Source organism: Chiloscyllium plagiosum, unplaced genomic scaffold (assembly GCF_037043375.1).
Source record: "Chiloscyllium plagiosum isolate Xiang-an unplaced genomic scaffold, Cpla_swu_hap1 HiC_scaffold_15, whole genome shotgun sequence".
NCBI classification, from domain to species: domain Eukaryota; kingdom Metazoa; phylum Chordata; class Chondrichthyes; order Orectolobiformes; family Hemiscylliidae; genus Chiloscyllium; species Chiloscyllium plagiosum.
The window spans coordinates 69,330,537-69,355,640 of NW_028270153.1; the positions used below are offsets into that span (position 1 = coordinate 69,330,537).

The window sequence follows — 25,104 nt, forward strand, 5'->3', positions numbered from 1 at the left end:
CCCCTCAACCTCCAACTTGCTAATGAAAATTATCCTAATGTATTCAACCTTTCTTCATAGCTAGCGCCCTTCATACTAAGCAAAATCCTGGTGAACTTCCTCTGCACCCTCTCCAAAGCATCCACATTCTTTTGGTAATGTGGCAACCAGAACTGTATGCAGTATTCCAAATGTGACTGAACCAAAGTCCTGTACAACTGTAACATGACCTGACCTAACATGACAAAAGATAACATGATCTTTTGTACTCTATACTCCGTCCGATGAAGGAAAACTGCCGTATGCCTTCTTGACCACTCTACTGACCTGCGTTGCCCCCTTCTGGGAATGATGGACCTGAACACCAAGATCTCTCTGTACATCAATTTTCTCCCCAGGATTTTTCATTTAATGTATAGTTCGGTCTTGAATTCCAAAATGCATTACCTCACATTTGCCCCGATTGAACTCCATCTGCCATTTCTCTGCCTATCTCACCAATCTATCTGTATTCAGCTGTATTCTCCTACAGTCCCCTTCACTATCTGCTACTCATCTGTAAACTTGCTAATCAGACAACTGATACCTTTCTCCAAATCATTTTTTTATATATATATAGCCTGTACTGTTCTATGTTCAAACCTTTCTATTTACCAGGCAACATCCTGGTAAATCTCCTCTGAACCCTTTCCAAAGCTTTCCACATCCTTCCTATAATGCGGTGACCAGAACTGAAAGCAATACTCCCAAGTGCAGCCGTACCTGAGTTTTGAGGGATTGAGGTCCGCTGTACAATCAATAAATGCTAACACACCGTACGCCTTCTTAACAACCCTATTAACCTGGGTGGCAACCTTCAGGGATCTATGCACATGGACACCGAGATTAGATTCCCTACAGTGTGAAAACAGGCTATTTGGCCTAACAAGTCCATCCCGACCGTCCGAAGAGTAACTGACCTGGACCCATTCTCCTACATTACCCCTGACTAATGCACCTAACACTATGGGCAATTTAGAATGGCCAGTTCACCTAACCTGCACATCTTTGGACAGTGGGAGCACCTGGAAAAAATCCATGCAGACATGGGGAGAATGTACAAAACTTCACACAGACAGGAGTCAGGAATCGAACCTGGGTCTCTGCTGCTGTGAGCCACTGTGTCGCCCAAAGATCTCTCTGCTCATCCACACTACCAAGAATCTTACCATTAGCCCAGTACTCTGTATTTTTAAAGCTCCTTCCAAAGTGAATCACCTCTCACTTTTCCGCATTAAACTCCATTTGCGACCTCTCAGCCCAGCTCCGCAGCTTAGCTATGTCCTTCTGTAACCTGCAATATCCTTCAGCACTGTCCACAACTCCACTTACCTTTAGTGTCATCTGCAAATTTACTAACCCACCCTCTACGCCCTCATCCAGGTCATTTATAAAAATGACAAACAGCAGTGGCCCCAAAACAGATCCTTGTGGTACACCACTAATAACTGAATTCCAGGATGAACATTTCCCATCAACCACCACCCTTTGTCTTCTTTCAGCTAGCCAATTTCTGATCCAGACTGCGAAATCACCCTCGATCCCATGCTTCCGTATTTTCTGAAATAGCCTACCGTGGGAAACCTTAGCATACACTTTTCTGAAATCCTGACACGCTGTATCAATGACTTTACCCTCATCCACCTGTTTGGTCACCTTCTCAAAGAACTCTAAGGTTTGTGAGGCACGACCCACCCTTCACAAAACCATGCTGACTATCCCCAATCAAATTATTCCTTTCTAGATGATTATAAATCCTATCTCTTATAATCCTTTCCACACTTTACCCACAACCGAAGTAAGGCTCACTAGCCTATAATTACTAATGCTAGCTCTATTCCTGTACTTAAAGAAGGGGACAACATTTTAACTAGAGGGAATAGGTTTAGACTGTATAGGGAAAAATATAAAATGGACCTAAGGGGTGACTTTTTGACGCAGAGGGTGGTGCACGAATGAAATGAGCTGCCAGAGGAAATGGTGGAGGCTGGTACAATTACAGAATTTAATATGCATCTGGATGTGTATATGAATAAGAAAGGTTAAGACGGATATTGCCCAAGTGCTGGCAAATGGGACTAGATTAAGTTTGGATAACTCATCAGCGTGGCCCTGTTGGCCCGAAGGGCCTGTTTCTACTATTCCTGTAGACAATGATGACATAAAGATCAAAACCAAAGGCTCTGCAATCTCCTCCCTGGCTTCCCAGAGAATCCTAGGATCAATCCCATCCGGCACAGGGGACATATCTATTTTCGCTCTTTCCAGAATTGCTAACACCACCTCCTCATGAACCTCAATCCCATCTAATCTAATAGCCTGTATGTCAGTATCCTCCTCAACAACATTGTCTTTTTCCTGTGTGAATACTGACGAAAAATATTCATTTAGCGCCTCTCCTATCTCCCCTGACTGCATGCACAACTTCCCACTACTGTCCTTGACGGCCCTAATCTTACTCCAGTCATTCTTTTATTCCTGATATATCTATAGAAAGCTTTAGGGTTCTCCCTGATTCTACCTGCCAGTTACTTCTCATGTCCCCTCCTGGCTCTTCTTAGTTCCCCATTTTAGCTAACTTGTAACTCTCAAGCACCCTGGTTGAGCCTTCACACCTCATCCTAATATAGCCCACATCTTCCTCTTGACAAGGGTCTCAACTTCTTTCGTAAACCATGGCTTTCATCACTCGACCACTTCATCCCTGCCTGACAGATGCATGGCTATCAATGACACGCAGTAGCTGTGCCTTGAACATCCTCCACATTTCCATTCCCTGCAATTTCCTTCCCCATCCAATGCATCCCAAATCTTGCCCAATCGCATCATAATTGCCTTTCCCCCAGTTACAACTCTTGCCCTGCGGTATAGACCTATCCCTTTCCATTACTAAAGTAAACATAACTGAATTGTGGTCACTATCACCAAAGTGCTCACCTACCTCCAAATCCATCACCTGAGCAGGTTCATTGCCCAGCACCAAATCCGATGTAGCCTCATCCCTAGTTGGCCTGTCTACATACTGTTGAAAAATGTGGTGCTGGAAAAACACAGCAGGCCAGTAAGCATCCGAGGAGCAGGAGAATCGACGTTTCGGGCATTAACGTTTAGGGCATTCGGGCATTCAGGAATGAGGCTGGTGTGCCAAGTGGACTGACATAAAAGGTAGGGGGAGGGAATTTGGGGGAGGGGTGCTGGTAATACGATAAGTGGAAGGAGGTGAGGGTGAGGGTGATAGGCCGGAGAGGGGGTGGGGGCAGAGAGGTCGGGAAGAAGATTGCAGGTCAAGAGGGCGGTGCTGAATCCGAGGGTTGGGACTGAGAGGGGAGGGGAAATGAGGAAGCTGGAGAAATCTACATTCATCCCTTGTGGTTGGAGGGTTCCGAGGCGGAAGATGAGGCGCTCTTCCTCCAGGCTTCGTGTGGCCAGGGTCTGGCGATGGAGGAGGCCAAGGACCTGCATGTCATTGACTGAGTAGGAGGAGGAGCTAAAGTGTTCAGCCACGGGGCAGTTGGGTTGGTTGGTGCGGGTGTCCAGGAGGTGTTCTCTGAAACGTTCCGCAAGTAGGCGGCCTGTCTCCCCAATATAGAGGAGACCACATCGGGTGCAGCGGATGCAGTAAATGATGTGTGTGGAGGTGCAGGTGAATTTGCGACGGATGTAGAAGAATCCATTGGGGCCTTGGAGGGAGGTGAGGGGGGAGATGTGGGCGCAGGTTTTGCACGACTTGCGGTTGCAGAGGAAGGTGCCGGGAGTGGGGGTTGGGTTGGTGGGGGGTGTGGACCTGACGAGGGAGTCGTGGAGGGAGTGGTCTCTCCTGAACGCTGATAGGGGTGGGGAGGGAAATATATCCCTGGTGGTGGGGTCCGTTTGGAGGTGGCGGAAATGACGAAGGATGATACATGTATCCGGAGGTTGGTGGGGTGGTAAGTGAGGACCAGTGGGGTTCTGTCCTGGTGGCGATTGGAGGGGCGGGGTTCAAGGCCGGAGGAGCGGGAAGTGGAGGAGATGCGGTGGAGAGCATCGTCGACCATGTCGGAGGGGAAATTGCGGTCTTTGAAGAAGGAGGCCATTTGGGTTGTTTGGTATTGGAATTGGTCCTCCTGGGAGCAGATGTGGCGAAGGAATTGGGAATATGGGATGGTGTTTTTACAGGGGGCAGGGTGGGAGGAGGTGTAATCTAGGTAGCTGTGGGAGTCGGTCGGTTTGTAGTAAATGTCTGTGTTGAGTTGGTCGCCCGAGATAGAAATGGAGAGGTCTAGGAAGGGGAGGGAGGAGTCTGAGATGGTCCAGGTGAATTTGAGGTCAGGTGGAAGGTGTTAGTAAAGTGGATGAACTGTTCAACCTCCTCCTGGGAGCACGAGGTAGCGCCAATACAATCATCAATGTAGCGGAGGAAAAGGTGGGGGGTGGTGCCAGTGTAGCTGCGGAAGATGGACTGTTCCACATATCCTACGAAGAGACAGGCATAGCTGGGGCCCATGCGGGTGCCCATGGCTACTCCTTTGGTTTGGAGGAAGTGGGAGGTTTGGAAGGAGAAGTTGTTAAGAGTGAGGACCAGTTCAGTCAGTCGAAGCAGGGTGTCAGTGGAAGGGTACTGATTGGGTCAGCGGGAGAGGAAGAAGCGGAGGGCTTTGAGGCCTTTGTGATGGGGGATGGAGGTGTACAGGGACTGGATGTCCATGGTGAAGATAAGGCGTTGGGGACCGGGGAAGCGAAAATCATGGAGGAGGTGGAGGGCGTGGGTGGTGTCCCGAACGTAGGTGGGGAGTTCTTGGACTAAGGGGGACAGGACAGTGTCGAGGTATACAGAGATGAGTTCGGTGGGGCATGAGCAGGCTGAGACAATGGGTCGGCCGGGGCAGTCAGGTTTGTGGACTTTGGGCAGGAGGTAGAAACGGGCAGTGCGGGGTTGTGGGACTATGTGGTTGGAGGCGGTGGATGGGAGATCTCCTGAGGTGATGAGGTTATGGATGGTCTGGGAGATGATGGTTTGGTGGTGGGAGGTGGGGTCATGGTCAAGGGGGCAGTAGGAGGAGGTGTCCACAAGTTGGCGTCTAGCTTCAGCGGTGTAAAGATCGGTGCGCCAAACTACCACCGCGCCTCCCTTGTCTGCCGGTTTGATGATGGGGTTGGAGCGGAGGGAGTGGAGGGCAGCGTGTTGTGACAGTGAGAGGTTGGAGTGGGTGAGAGGGGTGGATAGGTTGAGGTGGTCAATGTCGCGGCGGCAGTTGGATATGAAGAGATCGAGGGCGGGTAAGAGGCCAACATGGGGTGTCCAGGTGGATGGGGTGTGTTGGAGGCAGGAGAAGGAGTCATCAGAGGGTGGGTGAGAGTCCTTGTTGAAGAAGTAGGTGCGGAGGTGAAGGCGGTGGAAGAAATGCTCGATGTCTAGCCGCGTGTCGAACTCATTGATCCGGGAGGGTAGGGGATGAAGGTGAGGTCTCTGCTGAGAACTGATCGTTCCTCCTCAGAGCGGGGGAGGTCTGGAGGGAAACAGACCATCCGTAACCTCATCACCTCAGGAGATCTCCTAAGCACTGCCTCCAACCTCATAGTCCCACAACCCCGCATCGCCCGTTTCTACCTCCTGCCCAAAATGCACAAACCCGACTGCCCTGGCCGACCCATCGTCTCAGCCTGCTCCTGCCCCACCAAACTCATCTCTGCGTACCTCGACACTGTCCAGCCATGCCTGCCTCTTCATAGGATATGTGGAACAGTCCATCTTCCGCAGCTACACTGGCACCACCCCCCACCTTTTCCTCCACTACATCGATGACTGTATTGGCGCTGCCTCGTGCTCCCACGAGGAAGTTGAACAGTTCATCCACTTTACCAACACCTTCCACCCCGACCTCAAATTCACCTGGATCGTCTCAGACTCCTCCCTCCCCTTCCTAGACCTTTCCATTTCTATCTCCGGCGACCGACTCAACATAGACATTTACTACAAACCGACCGACTCCACAGCTACCTAGATTACACCTCCTCCCACCGTGCCCCCTGTAAAAACGCCATCCCATATTCCCAATTCCTCTGCCTCATCTGTTCCCAGGAGGACCAATTCCAATACCGAACAACCCAGATGGCCTCCTTCTTCAAAGACCGTAATTTCCCCTCCGACATGGTCGACGATGCTCTCCACCGCATCTCCTCCACTTCCCGCTCCTCCGGCCTTGAACCCCGCCCCTCCAATCGCCACCAGGACAGAACCCCACTGGTCCTGACCTACCACCCCACCAACCTCCGGATACATCGTATCATCCTCCGTCATTTCTGCCACCTCCAGACAGACCCCACCACTAGGGATATATTTCCCTCTCCACCTCTATCAGCATTCAGGAGAGACCACTCCCTCCGCGACTCCCTCGTCAAGCCCACACCCCCCACCAACCCAACCTCCACTCCCGGCACCTTCCCCTGCAACCGCAAGAAGTGCAATACTTGCGCCCTCACCTCCCTCCAAGGCCCCAATAGATTCTTCTATATCCGTCGCAAGTTCACCTGCACCTCCGCACACATCATTTACTGTATCCGCTGCACCCGATGTGGTCTCCTCTACACTGGGGAGACAGGCCGCCTACTTGCGGAACATTTCAGGGAACACCTCTGGGACACCTGGACCAACCAACCCAACTGCCCCGTGGCTGAACACTTTAGCTCCCCCTCCCACTCCGCCAATGACATGCAGGTCCTTGGCCTCCTCTTATCGCCAGACCCTGACCACACGACGCCTGGAGGAAGAGGGCCTGATCTTCTGCCTAGGAACTCTCCAACCACATGGGATGAATCTAGATTTCTCCAGCTTCCTCATTCCCGCGCCCCCCCACCTTATCTCAGTCCCAACCCTTGGATTCAGCACCGCCCTCTTGACCTGCAATCTTCTTCCCGACCTCTCCGCCCCTACCCCCTCTACCCCCTATCACCCTCACCCTCACCTTCTTCCACCTATCGTATTCCTAGCGCCCCCCCCACCTTTTATCTCAGCCTGTTTGGCATGCCAGCCTCATTCCTGAAGAAGGGTTTATGCCCGAAAAATAGATTCCCCTGCCCCTCGGATGCTGCCTGACCTGCTGTGTTTTTCCAGCACCACATTTTTCAACTCTGATCTCCAGCATCTGCAGTCCTCACTTTCTCCTCCCTGTCTACATACTGTGTCAGGAAACCATCCTGCACATGTTGGACAAAAACTGACACATCTAAGGTACTCGAGCTATAGCGCTTCCAGGCAATGTTTGGAAAGTTAAAGTCCCCCATAACTGTTACCCTGTTACTTGCGCCTCTATTCAGAATCATCTTTGTAATCTCTGCTGTACATCTCTGGAACGTTTTGGACCCCTAGGGTCTCTTTGTTAGGCAACACTCCCCAGAGCCTTACCATTAAGTGTATAAGTGCTGCCCCACCAAAATAAAGCACCTTACATTTATCTAGATTAAACTCGATCTGCCACACCTTGACCCATCTGATTAAGGTCCCATTGTAATCTGAGGTAATCATCTTCGCTGTCCATGACACCACCAATTTTGGTGTCACAGAGATGGACAGCATGAAAACAGATCCTTGGGTCCAACTTATCCATGCTGACCAGCTATTCTAAATTAATTTAGTCCCATTTGCCAGCATTTGGCCCATATCCCTCTGAACCCATCCAATTCATAAATCCATCCAGATGCTTTTAAATGTTGCAGTTCTACTAGCCTCCACCTGTTCCTCTGGCACTTCATTCCATACATACACCACCTTCTGCATGAAAAGGTTGTTTCTTAGGTCCCTTTTAAGTCTGCCCCTCTCACCTTAAACTTATGCCCTCTAGTTTTGAACTTCCCTATCCGAGGAAAACAGCCTTGACTATCCCCCTGATCCATGCCCCTGATATTACAAACCTCCATGAGGTCACCTCTCGGCCTCTGACGCTGCAGGGAAAATAACCCCAGCCTTTTCAGCCTCTCCTTGTAGCTCAACCCCTTCAACCCTGGCAACCTTCTTATAAATCTTTTCTGAGTCCTTTAAGTTCAACAACATCTTTTCTATAGCAAACCCACTAACTATACCTCCAATATTCTCATCCAAATCATTTATATAAATGACAAGTGGACCCAGCACCAATACTTGGGGCACACCACTGCTTCCAGGCCTCCAGTCAGAAAAATAACCTTCCACCATCACATTCTGTCTCCTATCTTTGAGCCAATTTTGTACCCAAATGACCTGTATTCCATGACATCTAAACTTGTTAACCAGCCTACCATGCAGAACCTTGTTGAAAACCTTACTGGAGTCCACCACTCTGCCTGCATCACTCTGCATTGTCACTTCTTCAAAAAAAAAACTCAATCAAGATATGAGATGTGATATCCCACGCATGAAACCATGTTGACTATCCCTAATCAGTCCTTGCCTTTCCAAATACATGTACATCCTGTTCCTTAGAATCCTCTCCAGAAACTTGCTCACCACTGATGTCAGGCTCACTGGTCTACAGTTCCCTGGCTTTTCCTTACCACGGTTCTTAAATAATGGCACCATGTTAGCCAACCTCTGGTTTTCTGGCACCTCACCTGTGGCTATCAGTGATATAAATATTTCACCAAGAGGCCCAACAATCACTTCCCTAGCTTCTACAGAGTTCTAGGGTACACCTGATCAGGTCCTGGGGATTTATCTTCCTTTATGCATTTTAAGGTGTAATATGGACACTTCTCAAATATCGCTATTTATTTTCCCAAGTTCTCTAACTTCCATGGTATTCTCCACAGTGAACAATGATGCAAAATACTCATTTAGTATCTTGCCCATCTGCAATTCTACACATCTACAACCTTTGCTGATCTTTAAGGAGCCCAATTCTCTTTAATTGCTTTGGATTCTCCTTAACCCTATTTGCCAAAGCTATCTCTTTTTGCCCTCCTGATTTCCCTAGGGACTCACTCGATCCCTGCTGTCTATACATGACATATACTTCCTCCTCTTTCTTGTCCAGAATCTCAATTTCTTTAGTCATCCAGCATTCCCTACACCTACTAGCCTTTCCTTTCACCCTAACAGGAGCATACTGTCTCTTCGTTATCTCATTTTTAAAGGCTTCCCACTTTCCAGCCATCCCTTTACCTGCAAATATCTGCCCCCAATCAACTTCTGAACGTTTAGCCAAATACCATCAAAATTGACCTTTCTCCAATATAGAAGATTTACCCTATTGACCTGCATGGCAACTTACAGGGATCTCTGCACATCTCTGTGCACTACCAAGAATCTTACCGTTTATTCCTGTTGCTCCTTCCAAAGTGAATTACCTCACACCTTTCTGTATTAAACTCCATTTGCCACCTCTCAACCCAGCTCTGCAGCTTATCTACGTTCTTCTATATCCTGCAAAATCCTTCGGCACTATTCACAACTCCGCCAACCTTAGTGTCATCCACAAATTTACTAATCCATCCTTCTACGTCCTCATCCAGGTCATTTATAAAAATGACAAATAGCAGTGGCCTCAAAACAGATCCTTGTGGTACATTTCCCATCGTCTTTCAGCTAGCAAATTTCCGATCCAAACCACTAAATCACCCTCAATCCCATGCCTCTGTATTTTGTGCAGTAGCCTACTGTGAGGAACCTTATTAAATGCCTTACTGAAATCCATATACACCACATCAATCGCTTTACCCTCATCCACCTGTTTGGTCACCTTCTCAAAGAACTCCATAAGGTTTGTGAGACACGACCTAACCTTCACAAAACCGTGTTAACTCTCCCTAATCAACTTTATTCCTTTCTAGATGATTATAAATCCTATCTCTTCTAACCTTTTGCAACACTTTACCCACAACTGAAGTACGGCTCACTGGTCTATAATTACTAGGGTTGTCTCTACTCCCCTTCTTGAACAAGGGGGCAACGTTTGCTATCCTCCAGTCTTCTGGCACTATTCCTGTAGACAATGACGACATAAAGATCAAAGCCAAAGCCTTGGCAATCTCCTGCCTGGCTTCCCAGAGAATCCTGGGATAAATTCCATCAAGCCTAGGGAGATTATCTATTTTCACACTTGCCAGAATTGGTGATACCTCCTCCTTGTGAACCTCAATCCCATCTAGTCTAGTAGCCTGTATCTCTCTCAGTATTCTCCTCAACAACATTGTCATTTTCTCGTGTGAATGCTAACAAAAAATATTTATTTAGTGCTTCTCCTATCTGCCCTGACTCCATGCACAACTTCCCACTACTGTCCTTGATTGGTCCTAATCTTACCCTAGTCATTCTTTTATTCCTGATAAACCTATAGAAAGCTTCAGGGTTTTCCTTGATCCTATCTGCCAATGACTTCTCAAGTCCCCTCCTGGCTCTCTATAGGTCTTTTCTGGCTAACTTGTAACTCTCAAGCACCCGAACTGATCCTTCAGGTCTCATCCTAAAATAAGCCTTCTTCCTCTCGACAAGAGATTCAACTTTTTTAGTAAACCATGGCTCCCTCACTTGACCACTTTCTGCCTGCCTGACAGGTACATACTTATCAAGGACATGCAGTAGCTATTCCTTGAAGAAGCTTCACATTTCAATTGTTCCCATTCCCTATAGTTTCCTTCACCATTCTATGCATCCTAAATCTTGCCTAATTGCATCGTAATTGCCTTTCCCTCAGTTACAACTGTTGCCCTGCGGTATATACCTATCCCTTTCCACCGCTAAAGTAAACATAAGTGAATTGTGGTTGTTATCACCAAATTGCTCCTACCTCCGAATCTAACACCTCGCTTAGTTCATTACCAAGTACCAAATCCAATGTGGCCTCACCCCTTGTTGGCCTATCTGCATAGGAAACCCTCCTGCACACATTGGACAAGAACTGACCCGTCTAAAGTATTCAAACTATAGTATTTCCAGTCAATATTTGGAAAGTTAAAGCCCCCATAACAACTACCCTGTTACTCTTGCTCCTGTCGAGAATCATCTTTGTTATCCTTTTCTCTGGAACTATTTGGAGAACTTTAACTTTTAGATCAGGTCTATCCTTTCTCATACCTATTTTAAAACTAATTGAATTATATCACTCACCCCGAAGTGCTCCCCAAGTGATATCTCAGTCACTTACCCTGCCTTATTTCCCAAGAGAAGGTCAGGTTTTGCTCCTTCTCTAGCAGATACATCTACATACTGAATAAGAAGATTTTCATGTACACACATACTAATTTCCTCTCCATCCGATCCTCTGACACCATGGCAGTCCCAGTCAACGTTTGGAAAGTTAAAGTCCCCAACCGTTACCACCCTATTATTATTACATATAACTGAGATCTCCTTCCAAATTTTTCTTAATTTCCCACTAACTATTTATCTATAGTCCAGTCCTTCCTAAATAACCTCACTGGAAGTACTCCTTGGCATATCCTCCCTCAGTACAGCCATAATGTTATCCCTCACCAGAAATGCCACTCCTCCCCCTCCTCTCTTGCCCCCTGCGCCCCCCCCCCCCCCCCCCCCCCCCCACCTCCTTTCTATAGCATCTATTCCCTGGAACAGTAAGCTTCCAGCCCTGTCCATCCCTGAGCCATATCTCTAACAGCTATGATATCTCAGTCCCATGTTTCCAACCATGCCCTGAGTTCATCTGCTTTACATGTCCGGCCTCTTGCCTTGAAAGAAATTCAGGATAAATTATCAGTCCTAGTTTGTTCCTTGTTTTGCTCCTGCCTGCCTTGAGTATTTGACTTCCCCTTTTCCCATCTGTATAGTCTCAGACTTATCTCTTTTCTCAGTATCTCTTACCTCCCTTACAAGTTTAACACCTCCTGAGAAGCACTAGCAAATTCCCCCGTCAGCATATTAGTCCCCTTCTAACGTGTCCTTTTTATACAGATCACTACTAGCCCACAAGAGATTCCAATGTTCCAAAAATGTGTATCCTCCCCCACCAGCTCCTCAACAACATATTCATCTGCTCTCTCCTCCTAATCTTACTCTCTTGAGCACATGGCACTAGGGGTAATCCAGATATTTTTCCTCTCAAGGTCATACTTCTTAAATTCCTGCCTAATTTCCTATATTCTGTCCTCCGAACCTCATCCTTTTCTCTTCCTATGTTGTTAGTTCCACTGTGTACAATGACTTCTGCTGGTCCCTCTCCCCTTCGAATATTTTACATCGTCTCTGAGACATCCTTGACCCTGACACCATTCTGATATCTTGTTGCTGGCCACAGGAACATCTGTTTGTGCCTCTATCAAGAGAGTCCCGTATCACAATCAATCACTTGGAGCCTGATATACCCCTTGTTACAGTAGAGCCAGCCTCAATGCCACAAATTTGGCTGTTGGTGCCAAACAGCATATTTGTTGAGATGGGGACAGCCACAGGAGACTCCTGCACTATCTGTCCTAGAGGAAGCCAATCTATCTTCCTGAAATTGCCATCCATTACACCCCCTAGCTCTTGTAATTCCTCATTGCCTCTAACTACCACTCCAACTTATCCATGCAATCCAATAGGATTTGCAATTAAACACACTTCCATGGTAATGTTGAAATTCTCCCTAATCTCCCACATCGGACAGGAAAAGTACATCACTCTACTGAAGCCATCATTGCACTTTAACAATCTACAGACCCAGAAAACAGCACAGTCTTACTGCTCTAGGGTAGCTAAGCTGTTTAATCTAGAGTCAGATCTGAATAAAATATATCAACAAATAAAATTCACCATAATCCCTATTGTAGATTTACAAAAAAAAGGGTATGATTTAAAGTAAAAAGCATTTAGGGTGTTCCCCTGCTGTGAGAGATCTCCATACTGAAGTTTCTCCAAGGCCAACAGTGAATTTCACTGTTTGTTTTGTTTTCTTCCACTGAACTTGCATGTCCAGAGATACTTGAAACTCTCAGCTGGTCAGCCAGATCTGCAGGTTCACATCACCTCTCGGCTGTTTCTTTTTCAAGGAAAACCGCCCCAATGTCTACCTTCATAAATGATTTTGTGCTATCTTTTCTCTCTAATCAATACTGTCACTCTCCTTATCTTTTCTGTCTCTCCGAAGTAATGCTCAAGAAGGTCATTTTCTGTTCTTCTCCAGTTTGCTTCAGCTTTCTGTTAACGTCATATCTTCAAAATCTTCAATTGCTTCTGGATGTGTTTTTACCTTGTACTTTGCACATTGAACCGTATAATCTCAGGAGGGACATAGCTCAATTGACTGGCTGGCTTGTGAGGCAAAATCTTGCTAGCAGTGTGGGTTAAATTCAGTGGTTGCCAAATTATTGGAAAATATTTTAGGGACGGGATTAATCAGCACTTGGAAAGACCAGGATTGATCAGGAATAGTCAGCATGGATTGTTAAATGGAGATCCTATCTGACAAATTTAATTGAATTTTTTCAAAAGGTGACTAAATATGTTGATGAGGCTTGTGTAGTTGATGTGGTTTATATGAATTTCAGTTAAGCCTTTGACATGGAAGGCTGGTCCAATTGATCCCTGGGATCCAAGGTAAGTTGGCACACCCGATCCAAAATAGTGGTGAATGGTGATGGTGGAGAGTTGTTTTTGTGACTGGGAGCCTATGACCATCGGTGTGCCACAGGGATTGGTGCTTGGAGATCTTTACTGTTTGTTATGTACGCTAGTGACTAGGATGTGAATGTGGAAAGTTTAATTAGTAAGTCTAAATATGACATGAAAATTGGTGTTCATAGCAAGGAGGATGGTCTCAGGCAGCAGAGTGACACTGAACAGCTGGTAAATTGGGCAGAACAATGGCAGATGGAATTTAATCCTGCTAATCCACCAAAATTGGGGATGTAGTGTACAGCAAAGAAAGTTCCCTCAGTACGATGGGATCTTGATCAGATGGGCCAATGGGCTGTGGATTGGCAGGTGGAATTTAGGTAAATGTGAGATACAGCATTTTGGAAAGGCAAATCAGGACAGGATTTATACACTTAATGGTAATATCCTGGGGAATGTTGCTGAACAAAGAGACTTTGGAGTGCAGGTTCATAGTTCCATTGGAAGTGGAGTCTCAGATGGATAGGATAGTGAAAAAGGCATTTGGTATGCTTTCACTTATTGGTCAGAGTGTTGAGTGTAGGAGTTAGGAGGTCATGTTGCCACTGTACAGGATGTTGGTTAGGCCACTTTTGGAACATTGGGTGCAGTTCTTGTCTCCCTCCTATAGGAAGGATGTTGTGAAACATGAAAGAGTTCAGAAAAGATTCACAAGGATGTTGCCAGGGTTGGAGGGTTTAAGCTATAGGGAGAGGCTGAATAGGCTGAGGCTATTTTCCCTGAAACGTCAGAGGCTGAGGGGTGACATTTATAGAAGTTTATAAAATCATGAGCATGGATAGGGTAAATAAACAAGGTCTTTTCCCTGGGGTGGGGGAGTCCAGAACTAGAGGGCATAGATTTATGGTGAGACACGAAAGATTTAAAAGGGACTGAAGGGACAACAATTCCTACATTTTAAAAGGCATCTGGATGGGTATATGAATAGGAAGGGTTTGGAGGGATATGAGACCAGACTAATTTCAGTTATCTGTTTGGCATGGATGAGTTGGACCAAGGGTCTGTTTCCATGCTGTACATCTCTATGACTCTAAGTTTGATGCATTTTGGGAGGTCCAATAAGGAAAGGATATACACAAATGAATGATTGTTCCTCAGTACTCCCCGGGGAACTAAGGCACCTTGGTGTCCAAATCCACAGATCCCTGAAGGCATCGATACAATTTGACAGGGTGGTGAAGGAGGCATACAGGATCTTGCCTTCATCAGCCAGGGTGTAGAATATAGAAACTAGGAAGTCTAGTCATAGCTTTATAACACATTGATTAGGCCACAGATGATCTGGTTCTGGCCAGCACATAATCAGAAGGATCTGATTGTATTGTAGAGGGTGCAGAAGGAGATTCAGCAGGATGTTGCTTGGGAAGTAAAGTCTCTGTAATGAGGAGAGACTGGGTAACCTGGCTTTGTTCTCCTTGGAGCAGAGGAAACTGAGGGAGGATATATTGAAGTATACAAAATGTGGGGAGGTATAGACAGAGTAGATCATGAGAATGTGTTTTCCCCATGACAAACATGTTTAAGATCGAAGGGCCTAAGTTTAACATGAGGAAATAGTCTGAGAAAGAAAATTTGATGGTGGAAATATAGAATGCGATGCCTGAGATGATGAAGGCAAGTATACTTGCAATATTTAAGTATCTGAATGAGCATTTAAAATGAAAAACTGAAAGAACTGCAGAGGCTGAGCTTTTCCAGCAATTTCTGTTCTTGTTTCTGAGCAATTAAAATGCCAGGGCATCGGAGCCTGTTGACCAAATGCAGCTAAATGGGATTAGTATAGTTTAGTGTTTGTTGGTTGGCATCCACATGGTGAGTCAAAGGGGCCTGTTTCGATGCTGTGTGACTCTAATTCCCAAACCGGTTGAGGTTACCATGAAGGACTTTCCTTCTCAACATCTTGCCTTGCTGCCAGAGGAAGTGGTGGAGGCTGGTACAATTACAGCATTTAAAATGCATCTGGATGGGTATATGAATAGGAAGGGTTTAGAGGATATGGGTCAAGTGCTGGCAAATGGGACTCGATTAGGTTGGGATATCAGTCGGCATGGACGAGTTGGACCAAAGGGTCTGTTTCTGTGTCGTACATCTCTATGACTCACCTGAGATCTGGTGACACTCCGGTTAAATCACCACCAGGAGTGTCTCTCCAATGAGAGAGCAGCCCTTAACTTTATATTTGTTTTTATACCCACCCTTTTTTTAAACATCTTTTTCTCTAAGCTTACCCAGCTTCACTTCAATCCATCTTATTTATAGCTATTCCATTTAATTTTATTCTTCACCTCCCCTGCTTGAGAGTGAATTACTTTAATATCAAGCAGCAAGACCAGATAACCTGAGTAAAACTGAAGTCTGGATGGAAAGGCTGCAGGTGTAATTTCATCGTAAAGGAATATGGTTTGTATGTAGAAAGGGAAAACAGTTCAGTATGCCACGAACACCCATGAAACTGTACCATAGTGACGTTTTCAGCTGAGGAGTGGGAGGAAATCCCTTGAAAATAATGTCAGGCAGTAGCAATACAGTCAGATCCTATTGTATACAATCTGTCCAGGTGCAAATACTGCACCAAAGGTCACTGAACAGTTGACATAAGAGGATGCACATTTCCACTGAAGATTGCTGCAATTTTGGCAGCAGGAACACTGGGGGAGAAACCGTATTAGTGCCATTCCTTCAGAGAATTTGCAACTCTTTTTGCTCACCAGTTCCTGTTGAAAGTGACATCAGAGAGGCATACTATTCTGCAGTGTACAGATATACATCAAACATATATTGTTAAAATCTTACCCATTAGCTGACTCATTCTTCAATCAGAAAGTAAATGATTCATTTTGGCAGTCTGTTCCACTTTTGTACAATTTCTGTACAATAACAATGTTTCCCTCGTTTGTTATTTAAAACTGTACTGAAACATGGAACCGAGGTCCTGACCTTCCTGTTACTACCTGTTTTCCTTTCAGATGTTCCACCGGTGTCAGCGAGCGGTACAGAGCCTGCAAAGCAAATGGCGCAGTTGTACAGAACAGGAAGAACGGGTCCTTCGAAACGTTGTCTCTTCTCTAGCACAAGCCCTTCAAGATCTGTCGACCAACTTTCGGCATGCCCAGTCCAGCTATCTCAAACGTATGCAGCTGAGAGCTGGGAGTCATCTTAATCTGAATGCCACTGTTTGAACATCATAGGCCCCTTGTGTATATCAATATGAACAGTGTTCTGTAGGAAATGGGAGGGTTTGTATTGACATGAATGGAGGCAGCACCAAATTTCTTCAAATTAGAACTGACTTTACTAAAATTACATTAGCCTTATCAGTTTACAAATAGGAGAGTTGTTACCATAACTATTGTCCACTTTCGGGTTTCAGTTGTTCCTTTGTTAAGTCAGAGTATCTTAAGGTACCAGCAACCATGAGCATAAGAACCAGGAGCAGGAGTAGGCTGTCTGGCCCTTCGAGCCTACTCCACCATTCGATAAGATCATGGCTGATCTTGGACTCAGCTCCACTTACCCACCCTCTCAGCGTAATTTTTAATTCCTTGATTGTTCAAAACAAACTACCTAAGCTTTAAAAATGTTTACTGAAGTAGTGACAACTACTTCCCTGGGCAAGGAATTCCATAGGTTAACAACCCTCTGGGTGAAGAAGTTCCTTCTCAATTTGGTCCTAAATCTGCTCCCCCTAATTTTGAGGCTATGCCCTCTTGTCCTAGTTTCACCTGCCAGTGGAAGCATCTTCTCTACTTCTATCTTCTCTATTCCCTTCATAATTTTATGTGTTTCTATAAGATCCACCCTCAATCTTCTGAATTCCAATGAATATAATCACAATCTACTCAGTCTCTCCTCAAAAGCCAACCCCCTCAACTCCAGAATCAACCCAGCGAACCACCTCCACACTCCCTTCAGTGCCAGTACATCCTTTCTCGATTAAGGAGACCAAGACTGCACACAGACTCCAAGTGTGGCCTCACCAGCACTTTGAACAGCTGTAATATAACCCTCTGCTTTTAAACTCGATCCCTTTAGCAATGAAGGACAAAATTCCATTTGCCTTCCTGCTGATCTTGGTCACTTTGTATGTCTTCTCTTTCAATTTGATAGCCTCCTTTATTTCCATAGACTCCCATGATAGATTACCCCTTTTCTTACAGTCCTTCCTTTCCACTGGAATATACGTTTTGCTGAGCACTTTGAAAAATTGCTTTGAAAGTCCTCCACTGCTCGTCAACTGTCCCACCATAAAATCTTTGTTTCCAGTCTACTTTAGTCAAGTCCTCCCTCACCCTATAGTATTCTCCCTTGTTTAAGAAGAGAACCCTGGTATTGGATTTTGTTTTCACACTCTCAATCTGTATTTGAAATTCAACCATACCGTGATCACTCCTTCCAAGAGGATCCCTAACTATGAGGTCATTAATTATTCCAGGACCAGATTGAGGATAGCTTGTTCCCTCGTCAATTCCATTACATAGTGTTCAAGAAAACTATCATGGATATACTCAACGACTTCTTCCTCAAGGCTACCCTGACCGAGCTGGTTTGGCCAATCTACATGTAGATTAAAACCCCCATGATAATTGTCGTACCATTTTTACATGCATTAGTTACTTCATTGTCTATTGCCTACCTCAATGTGATATTATTATTTCATGGTCTATAGACTATGCCTGTCAATGACTTTTTCTTCTTCGAATTTCTCATTTTCATCCAAATGGATTCAATCTCATTCTCTATAGAACCTATATTATCTCTCAGCACTGTCCTGATGTCGTCCTTGAAATCAGAGCTACACCACCTCCCTTACCTTCCTGTCTGTCCTTCTGATACCCCTGGATATTTAATTCCCAATTGTGACCATCCTGTAACCACGTCTCTGTAATGGCTACCAAATCATATTTATTTGCGATGATTTGTGCCGTTAACTCATCAACCTTTTGCTAGTTTTCATACCCTCATAATTTCTAATGAGTCTGATAATATCTCCTGAGTTATCCTTCTGTTTTATTACTTTCATTGTCTGCTTTGAACTTAAAACCTCATGCACACATACTCCCTGTTGTTGTTGTGGTTCCTCCCCCCCCCCCCCAAATCACTAGTTTAAAGTCCTAGTGACCCACCCTATTTATCCTCTTCACTAGAACACTGGTTCCAGATTGGTTCCGGTGGAGACCATCCCATTGGTACAGATTCCCTTCCCTTCCCCCCCCCCCCAAACCCTCCACCACCACCCCTCCACCACCCCCCACCACCACCACCCATCCCCAGTTCCAAAATGGATGCCCATAAAACAGAACCCCTCTTTCCCACACCAGTCCCTTAGCCACATGTTTACTCCCTAATTTTCTTATCCCTAAGCCAATTTGCACATGGCTCAGGCAGTAATCCAGAAATTATGACTCTCCAGGTTGTGTTCCTTAATTTCGTTTCTGGTGCTTGATCATCCCGAAACAACAGGTCCTCCATCCAAGCCTTGCCTACGTTGTTAGTTTCAATGTGTTTAGCCCCATCTCTCTGCAGAGGTTTGCCCTTGGCAAATATATGCATGTTGTTGGAGGTTAGTAAACTTGCATCCATCACCCTTACAGGCAGAGAATTCCAGATCAAAACTTTTTGAATTTATATAAAGCAAAAACCTGTTTTCTTGCCATCTTAAAGTTGTGTGCTGTGGCTACTGACCCTCCAATTTTCTTTTTATTTGCTCTAACAAAGTTTCTCAAATTTGAACACCTGTTATACTTCTTTAAAAATTCTCGACCATTAAGTGAACAGTCAAAACTGAATAAGATATAGGAGCAAAATTAGGCCATTCAGCCTTTTGAATCTGCTCCATCACTTGATCATTGAAGAAGATTAGAATCCCTACAGTGTGGAGAAAGGCCATTTGGCCCAACAAGTCCACATCAACCCTCTGAAGAGTAACCCACCCAGACCCATTGCCCTACCCTATATTTACCCCTGACTAATGCATCTAACACTATGGGCAATTTAACATGGCCAGTTCACCTGACCTGCACACCTTTGGACTGTAGGAGGAAACCGGAGCACCAGGAGGAAACCCACGCAGACAGAGAGAGAATGTCCACACAGACAGTTGCCCAAGGGAGAACTGAACCCGGGTCCCTGGTGCTGTGAGGCAGCAGTGCTAACCCCTGAGGCATCGTGCTGCCCCAGTGTTGATATGTGTTTCAATCCCATTCTCCTGCTTCTCCTTGTAACCTTTGGTGCCCTTACTAATTCTATTTATGGTGTTCTCAATCTCTCCACACTATTATGATAAATCTACTCTTCACCCTCTCAATTGCTTCGATTTTCTTCCTGAAGTGTGATGCCCAGAAATGAACCCAATAATCTAGCTGAGGCCTAAGCACATTTACAAATGCTGAGCCAAGCTTCCTTTTTTCTATATCTCTTGAGAGACTTCAAGTTTTACAAAAATGTACTTCAAGGTTTTAAAATACATCTTCTGGACAGCATATGTATATTTTGGAAGCCTTGTAAAAGTTTCTGTGTTTAACAAGTATGTGCAAGCATTCTGACATTCTTATGTCAGAAAATCAAGTTACCTAGCAGAAAGCAATATGAGCTGACATTCATTGTACACATGTAGAATGAGTGAGGAATTGTATGCTGCTTCTATCTATTTATCCCAGCAAGATTCAGCAACTCCAGGGGAATGTGCAGAATTTAAAAGGGGCTCCAAAGTAGTACTAAAGCTTTTCTGTTTAAGCCTGCTCAATCAGTTATGCTAAATCAGCAGAAGGGATTAAAGTTTTATTCATATGTTGCATTTTTGCTTCCTTCTATTGATAGGATTTTTGTTTTGATAGGTTTGAAGAATCGAGAGGAAAGGTCCAAACACTTTTTTGATACATCTGTGCCACTAATGGATGATGGTGAAGACAACAATCTTTATGACAAAGTGGGTGCATTAATCATCAACACCAGGCTGCAGCGATACTAATCTGATACTATTATCTGAGACCTATAGGGAGAATAAGCTGGGGCTGTTTTCCCTGAAGCATTGGAGGTTGAGGGTTGACGTTATAAAAGTGTGTAAAATCAGAAGTAGCATCGATAGGTTCAGTAGTCAAGCTCTGGATTAGAGTGGTGCTGGAAAAGCACAGCAGTTCAGGCAGCATCTGAGGAACAGGAAAATCGACGTTTTGGGCAAAAGCCTTCCATCAGGAATACAGAATTCTAGCACCACTCTAATCCAGAATCTAGTTTCCACCATCTGCAGTCATTGTTTTTACCTCAGTAGTCAAGTTCCTTTCCCCAAGTAGGGGAGTCCAAAACTAGACAGCATAGGTTTCAGGTGAGAGGAGAGAGATTTAAAAGGATCTAAGGGACAACGTTTTCACACAGAGGCTAGTGCCTGTATGGAATGAACTGCCAGAAGTAGTAGTGGAGACTGGTACAATTACAACATCTAAAAGGCATCTGGATGGGTACGTGAATAGGAGGGGTTTAGACGGATATGGGCCAAATGCTGGCAAATGGGACTACGTTTAGGATATCTGGTCAACATGGGTGAGTTGGACCGAAGGGTCTGTTTCCATGCTGTATACCTCTGACTCTTGACTTAGTGACAGGGTCCCCATTGCCTTAGAGTGGAATATATCAGTGGGAACATTATTTGCCTTCTACCTGTTGTATCCAGCGTACGAGGACAGTAAATAAAAGCAAAAATTGTAGATGCTGGTAATCTGAAATATAACAGAATGCTGAAGAAAATCAGCACGCGTGTGGACAGGGATAATGTGGAGGTGCCGATGTTGGACTGGGGTATACAAAGTTTAAAAATCACAACACTAGGTTATTGTCCAACAGGTTTATTTAGAAGCACTAGCTTTCAGAGCGCTGCTCCTTCATCAGATGGTTGTGGAGTATAAGATCATAAGACACAGAATTTATTGTGTGATGCAACTGAAATTATATATTGATAAAGACCTGGATTGTTTGTTAAGTCTCTCGTCTTTTAGAATGACCATGTTGACTTCAGTTCTTTCAGATGTAAATCCTAGAACTTTTTTTTTAAAGTTGCATTCTCAAGTGAACTTTAACAATGAATGCTATGTCAGCCCAGATAATGCATTGAAGGTGTGAGGTGTCCTGTGTGAGGCTGTCTATGCCCCAATGTTCAGATTGATTCTATTTCTAAAAAAGGATTTACAGAACCTTACATGGATTCATGCAGTATTTGAGCAAAATAAAATGTATTTCTGCAAGTACAAATTCACCTCACAAACTTGTATGCATGTGTGTGTATGGGAGGGGAGGTGGTGGTATGAGTGTCTGTGAGAGAGTATATGAATGTGTGTGGATGTAAAGGGATATATGTCTGAGAGGGTGGGTCTGGGTGTGTGTGTGTGAGTGTATGGGAGAGGGTCTGCGTGAGTGTATGCGTCTGCAGAAGTATGTGTGTTAGCGTATACTTGAGAATGTAAATTTTATTTTAAAAGTTCTGGGATTTACATGTGAAAGAACCGAAAACACCATGCCCATGATAAAAGATGAGAGACTTAACAAACAATCCAGATCCTTTTCAGTATGTAATTTCAGTTGCATCACGCTGTAAACTTTTGCTATAAATTCTGTGTCTAATGATCTTAAACTCCACAAACACCTGATGAGGAGTAGTGCTCCAAAAGCTAGTGCTTCCAAATAAACTTGTTGGACTATAATGTGGTGTTGTAAGTTCACATTTTGAGTCCAAAGATTTCTGTTCAGAACAAGAGGAGTGCTATTCAAATAATCAGCAAAACTGTTGTAGCTCACCTTTGAACAAACTAAACAAGACTGTGTGATACAACTCGTTGTACTTAAAGGCAGCCAATGTTTAGTACCAACTAACCTCAGACCTCTTAGAAACAAATTAGTAAGGTTCAAAAACTGTAATTGAACATTAATAAGATGTTATTTACAGATTTACTTCCATATCTTTGTTCTTATATTTCCTTGCACATTAATGAGGTGTGAACCAGCGAATAAACACTGTTGTTGTTCCTTTCCAGAATAAACTGAGCATTTGAGAGTTTAGATCAGAGTGGTGCTGGAAAAGCACAGCAGGTCAGGCAGGATCCGAGGAGCAGGAAAATCAACGTTCCGGGCAAAAGCCCTTCATCTGGAGTTTGAGATGTTATACAGTACTTACCAATTGTGTTTAATACAAAATTTGTTAGCAATGATTGCTCTGTCGCAGCAATAAATGACTTTCCATTTTAAATATAAATAGTTTTATGTTGTGGGGACCTGTGGTACAAGGATGGAGTGTAGGATTATTTAGAGCTAAGCATTTTGGGAGTTGTTATCAAAATAAGTATGCAATTTAAGGTAATAGGAGCAAAGTACTGCAGATGCTGAAGATCTGAAATAAAGAGAGAAGATGCTGGAGAAACTCAGCAACTCTGGCAGCAATTGTGGAGTGAAAGAGACAGAGTTAACATTTTTGAGTGTAGAATTACTTCTTTGAAACGGAAGAGACTAGAAAAGTGTATTATATGTGGAAGTCAGGAACTGCTATGAAAGGATAGGTTATGACTTGTAGCCAGATAATAGGGGCTTTGCACTTTTCTGAATACTTTATTCCAAGTGGCCTATGTGGCCCTCACCCATTATTTTGTGCTGTGGTAGTGTGATGATACTGTGGTAGTGTAATGATAGCAATCCAGTGACATTGGCAAATGAATTAAAAGATACAGTTCAAATCCCATTACAAGATTGTGAGAATTTGAATTCAATTTAAGGAAAAGTACGAAAATGTAAAACTGGTACCCATAAAAGTGACCTTGAAACTGTCAGTTTCTGATAGCAACTGACCTTGATCATTCATGTCATTGAGGGAGGGAAATCTGTCTGCCTTAAGTCTGATCTACAGATTAGTCTGGTTCCTCACCAACATAGGAGAAGGGAGGACTGCAAATGCTGATGAAGGGCTGATGCCCGAAACGTTGATTCTCCTGCTCCTCTGCTGTCTGACCTGCTGTGCTTTTCCAGCACCACACTCTCAATTCTCACCAACGTAATTGACTGTCATTTCCTGAGAAGTGGCTAAGTATGTAATTTAGTCCAGACTACTAGTTCATAAATGCCAGTTGTTTTCATGATGACTGCCTCCTGAGAACGTAGCAAGGGAAGGTGTGCGCAATTTACTTAAATTTCCTGTTGTACCCTGTCTATGATTAATTTCGCTGGCCTTGTGTACTAAGGGTATCTGAGTAGGCCTATATTCCTTTTCTGTTGCATTCACAGGGTTTTACCCATGATCAGCTACTCCTGGTGGAAGAGAACACTCTGATGGTGGAAGAACGAGAAAAGGAGATCCGACAAATTGTGCAGTCAATATCGGACTTGAATGAAATTTTCAGAGAGCTGGCCAGCATGATCGTGGAGCAGGTTGTTTGATTTTTGAGAAACATTTATGTATAAAAATAAAATTCCTTTTCAGCTTTACCACCAGAAGGGAGGAATCATGCGCACGTACATCTGTTGAGCCTCCGTGTTTTCCAGTTTCAGCTTACTCCCCGACACTCCCCAACCCCAACCAGCTCCATATTCAACCCTGTTCTTCAGACACCACCAGAATTCGCTGGGGGAGTGGTAGTGATCAGAGGTTGAAATTTTTCTGAGAAGAAGGTGGCCCACTTGGCCCATTCTGGTGTAGGGAAGCCCAATTAAACAGCCCTTCAGAGCAAAGTGGCAGTGGCAACACGTTATTTCCAAAATTAACAATTTCTCAGGGAATCATTCTCCCACCCGAGATTCCCTTGCTGACCCAATTTCACTTGTCAATGAGTCATAGCAAGACTCTGCAGCATTGGAGCATCCTGTTGGCCAGTTTGCTGCAAAGGCAGGTATCTGATAAAAGTTTGATTAACCGTACAGCTGCCTCACTCTGTATGTTCATTATCAGGGGACCATCTTGGACCAGATAGATTATAATGTGGAACAGTCCTGTATGAAAACAGAAGAGGGCTTGAAGCAGTTACAGAAGGTATGATTCTATTTATCCAGGAGTTATTTGTTGTAAGTTGAATGCAGTGAATATAGTGAACATACTACAGAAGATGTAATCTATTAATTTGCTTATATAGTTATTGGTTTGATGACATGGCTGGGCCACTATTTTAGATATTTTCGGATCAACCTGCTCAATGATGGTATGACACACCTCTGGAGAAGGTGGGACTTGAACCTGGGCTCCTGGTTCGAAGGTAGGGATAGAGTCACAGCACCACATGACTCCATTACCTGGGGTTCTAAGATCCATTATAACTAGCAATCTGTTGTTGAGCTGAAACCTTTATTCTGTTTTCCTCTCCAATATTAAATTCAGCAAGACCTGAGGGAAACTTGTTCTGTCAGTTCTCCTGTCCTCTTTTTCCCTGGCACTGAATTAATATCTGGTATGCAGGAACAGAAAGAGGCCATTCAACTGCTTGAGTACATGCAGACACTTAGTTGGATCATGATTGCCCTGTACTTTAGCTCCATTTACATGCCTGTGATCAATGTCCCTGAAT

The 25,104-nt window shown here is 44.5% G+C and overlaps 1 protein-coding gene and 1 long non-coding RNA gene across 4 annotated transcripts in view; one reads left to right on the forward strand and one right to left on the reverse strand.

Annotated features, from left to right (window-relative positions):
• LOC148147680 (uncharacterized) overlaps positions 1-16,534 on the reverse strand; it is a 320,610-nt gene extending 304,076 nt beyond the window's left edge. Inside the window, exon 1 of the long non-coding RNA XR_015759623.1 lies at positions 16,370-16,534. This is a non-coding gene — a long non-coding RNA (uncharacterized LOC148147680). The remainder of the gene's footprint in view (positions 1-16,369) is intronic.
• Positions 1-25,104, forward strand: part of stx16 (syntaxin 16) — a 57,543-nt gene that overhangs the window by 22,732 nt on the left and 9,707 nt on the right. For all 3 annotated transcript variants that reach the window (XM_043710083.2, XM_087995014.1, XM_043710081.2), the window contains exons 4-7: positions 16,543-16,705; positions 20,410-20,501; positions 23,834-23,977; positions 24,495-24,575. In XM_043710083.2, the coding sequence (XP_043566018.1) occupies positions 16,543-16,705; positions 20,410-20,501; positions 23,834-23,977; positions 24,495-24,575 (480 nt within the window). The remainder of the gene's footprint in view (positions 1-16,542; positions 16,706-20,409; positions 20,502-23,833; positions 23,978-24,494; positions 24,576-25,104) is intronic.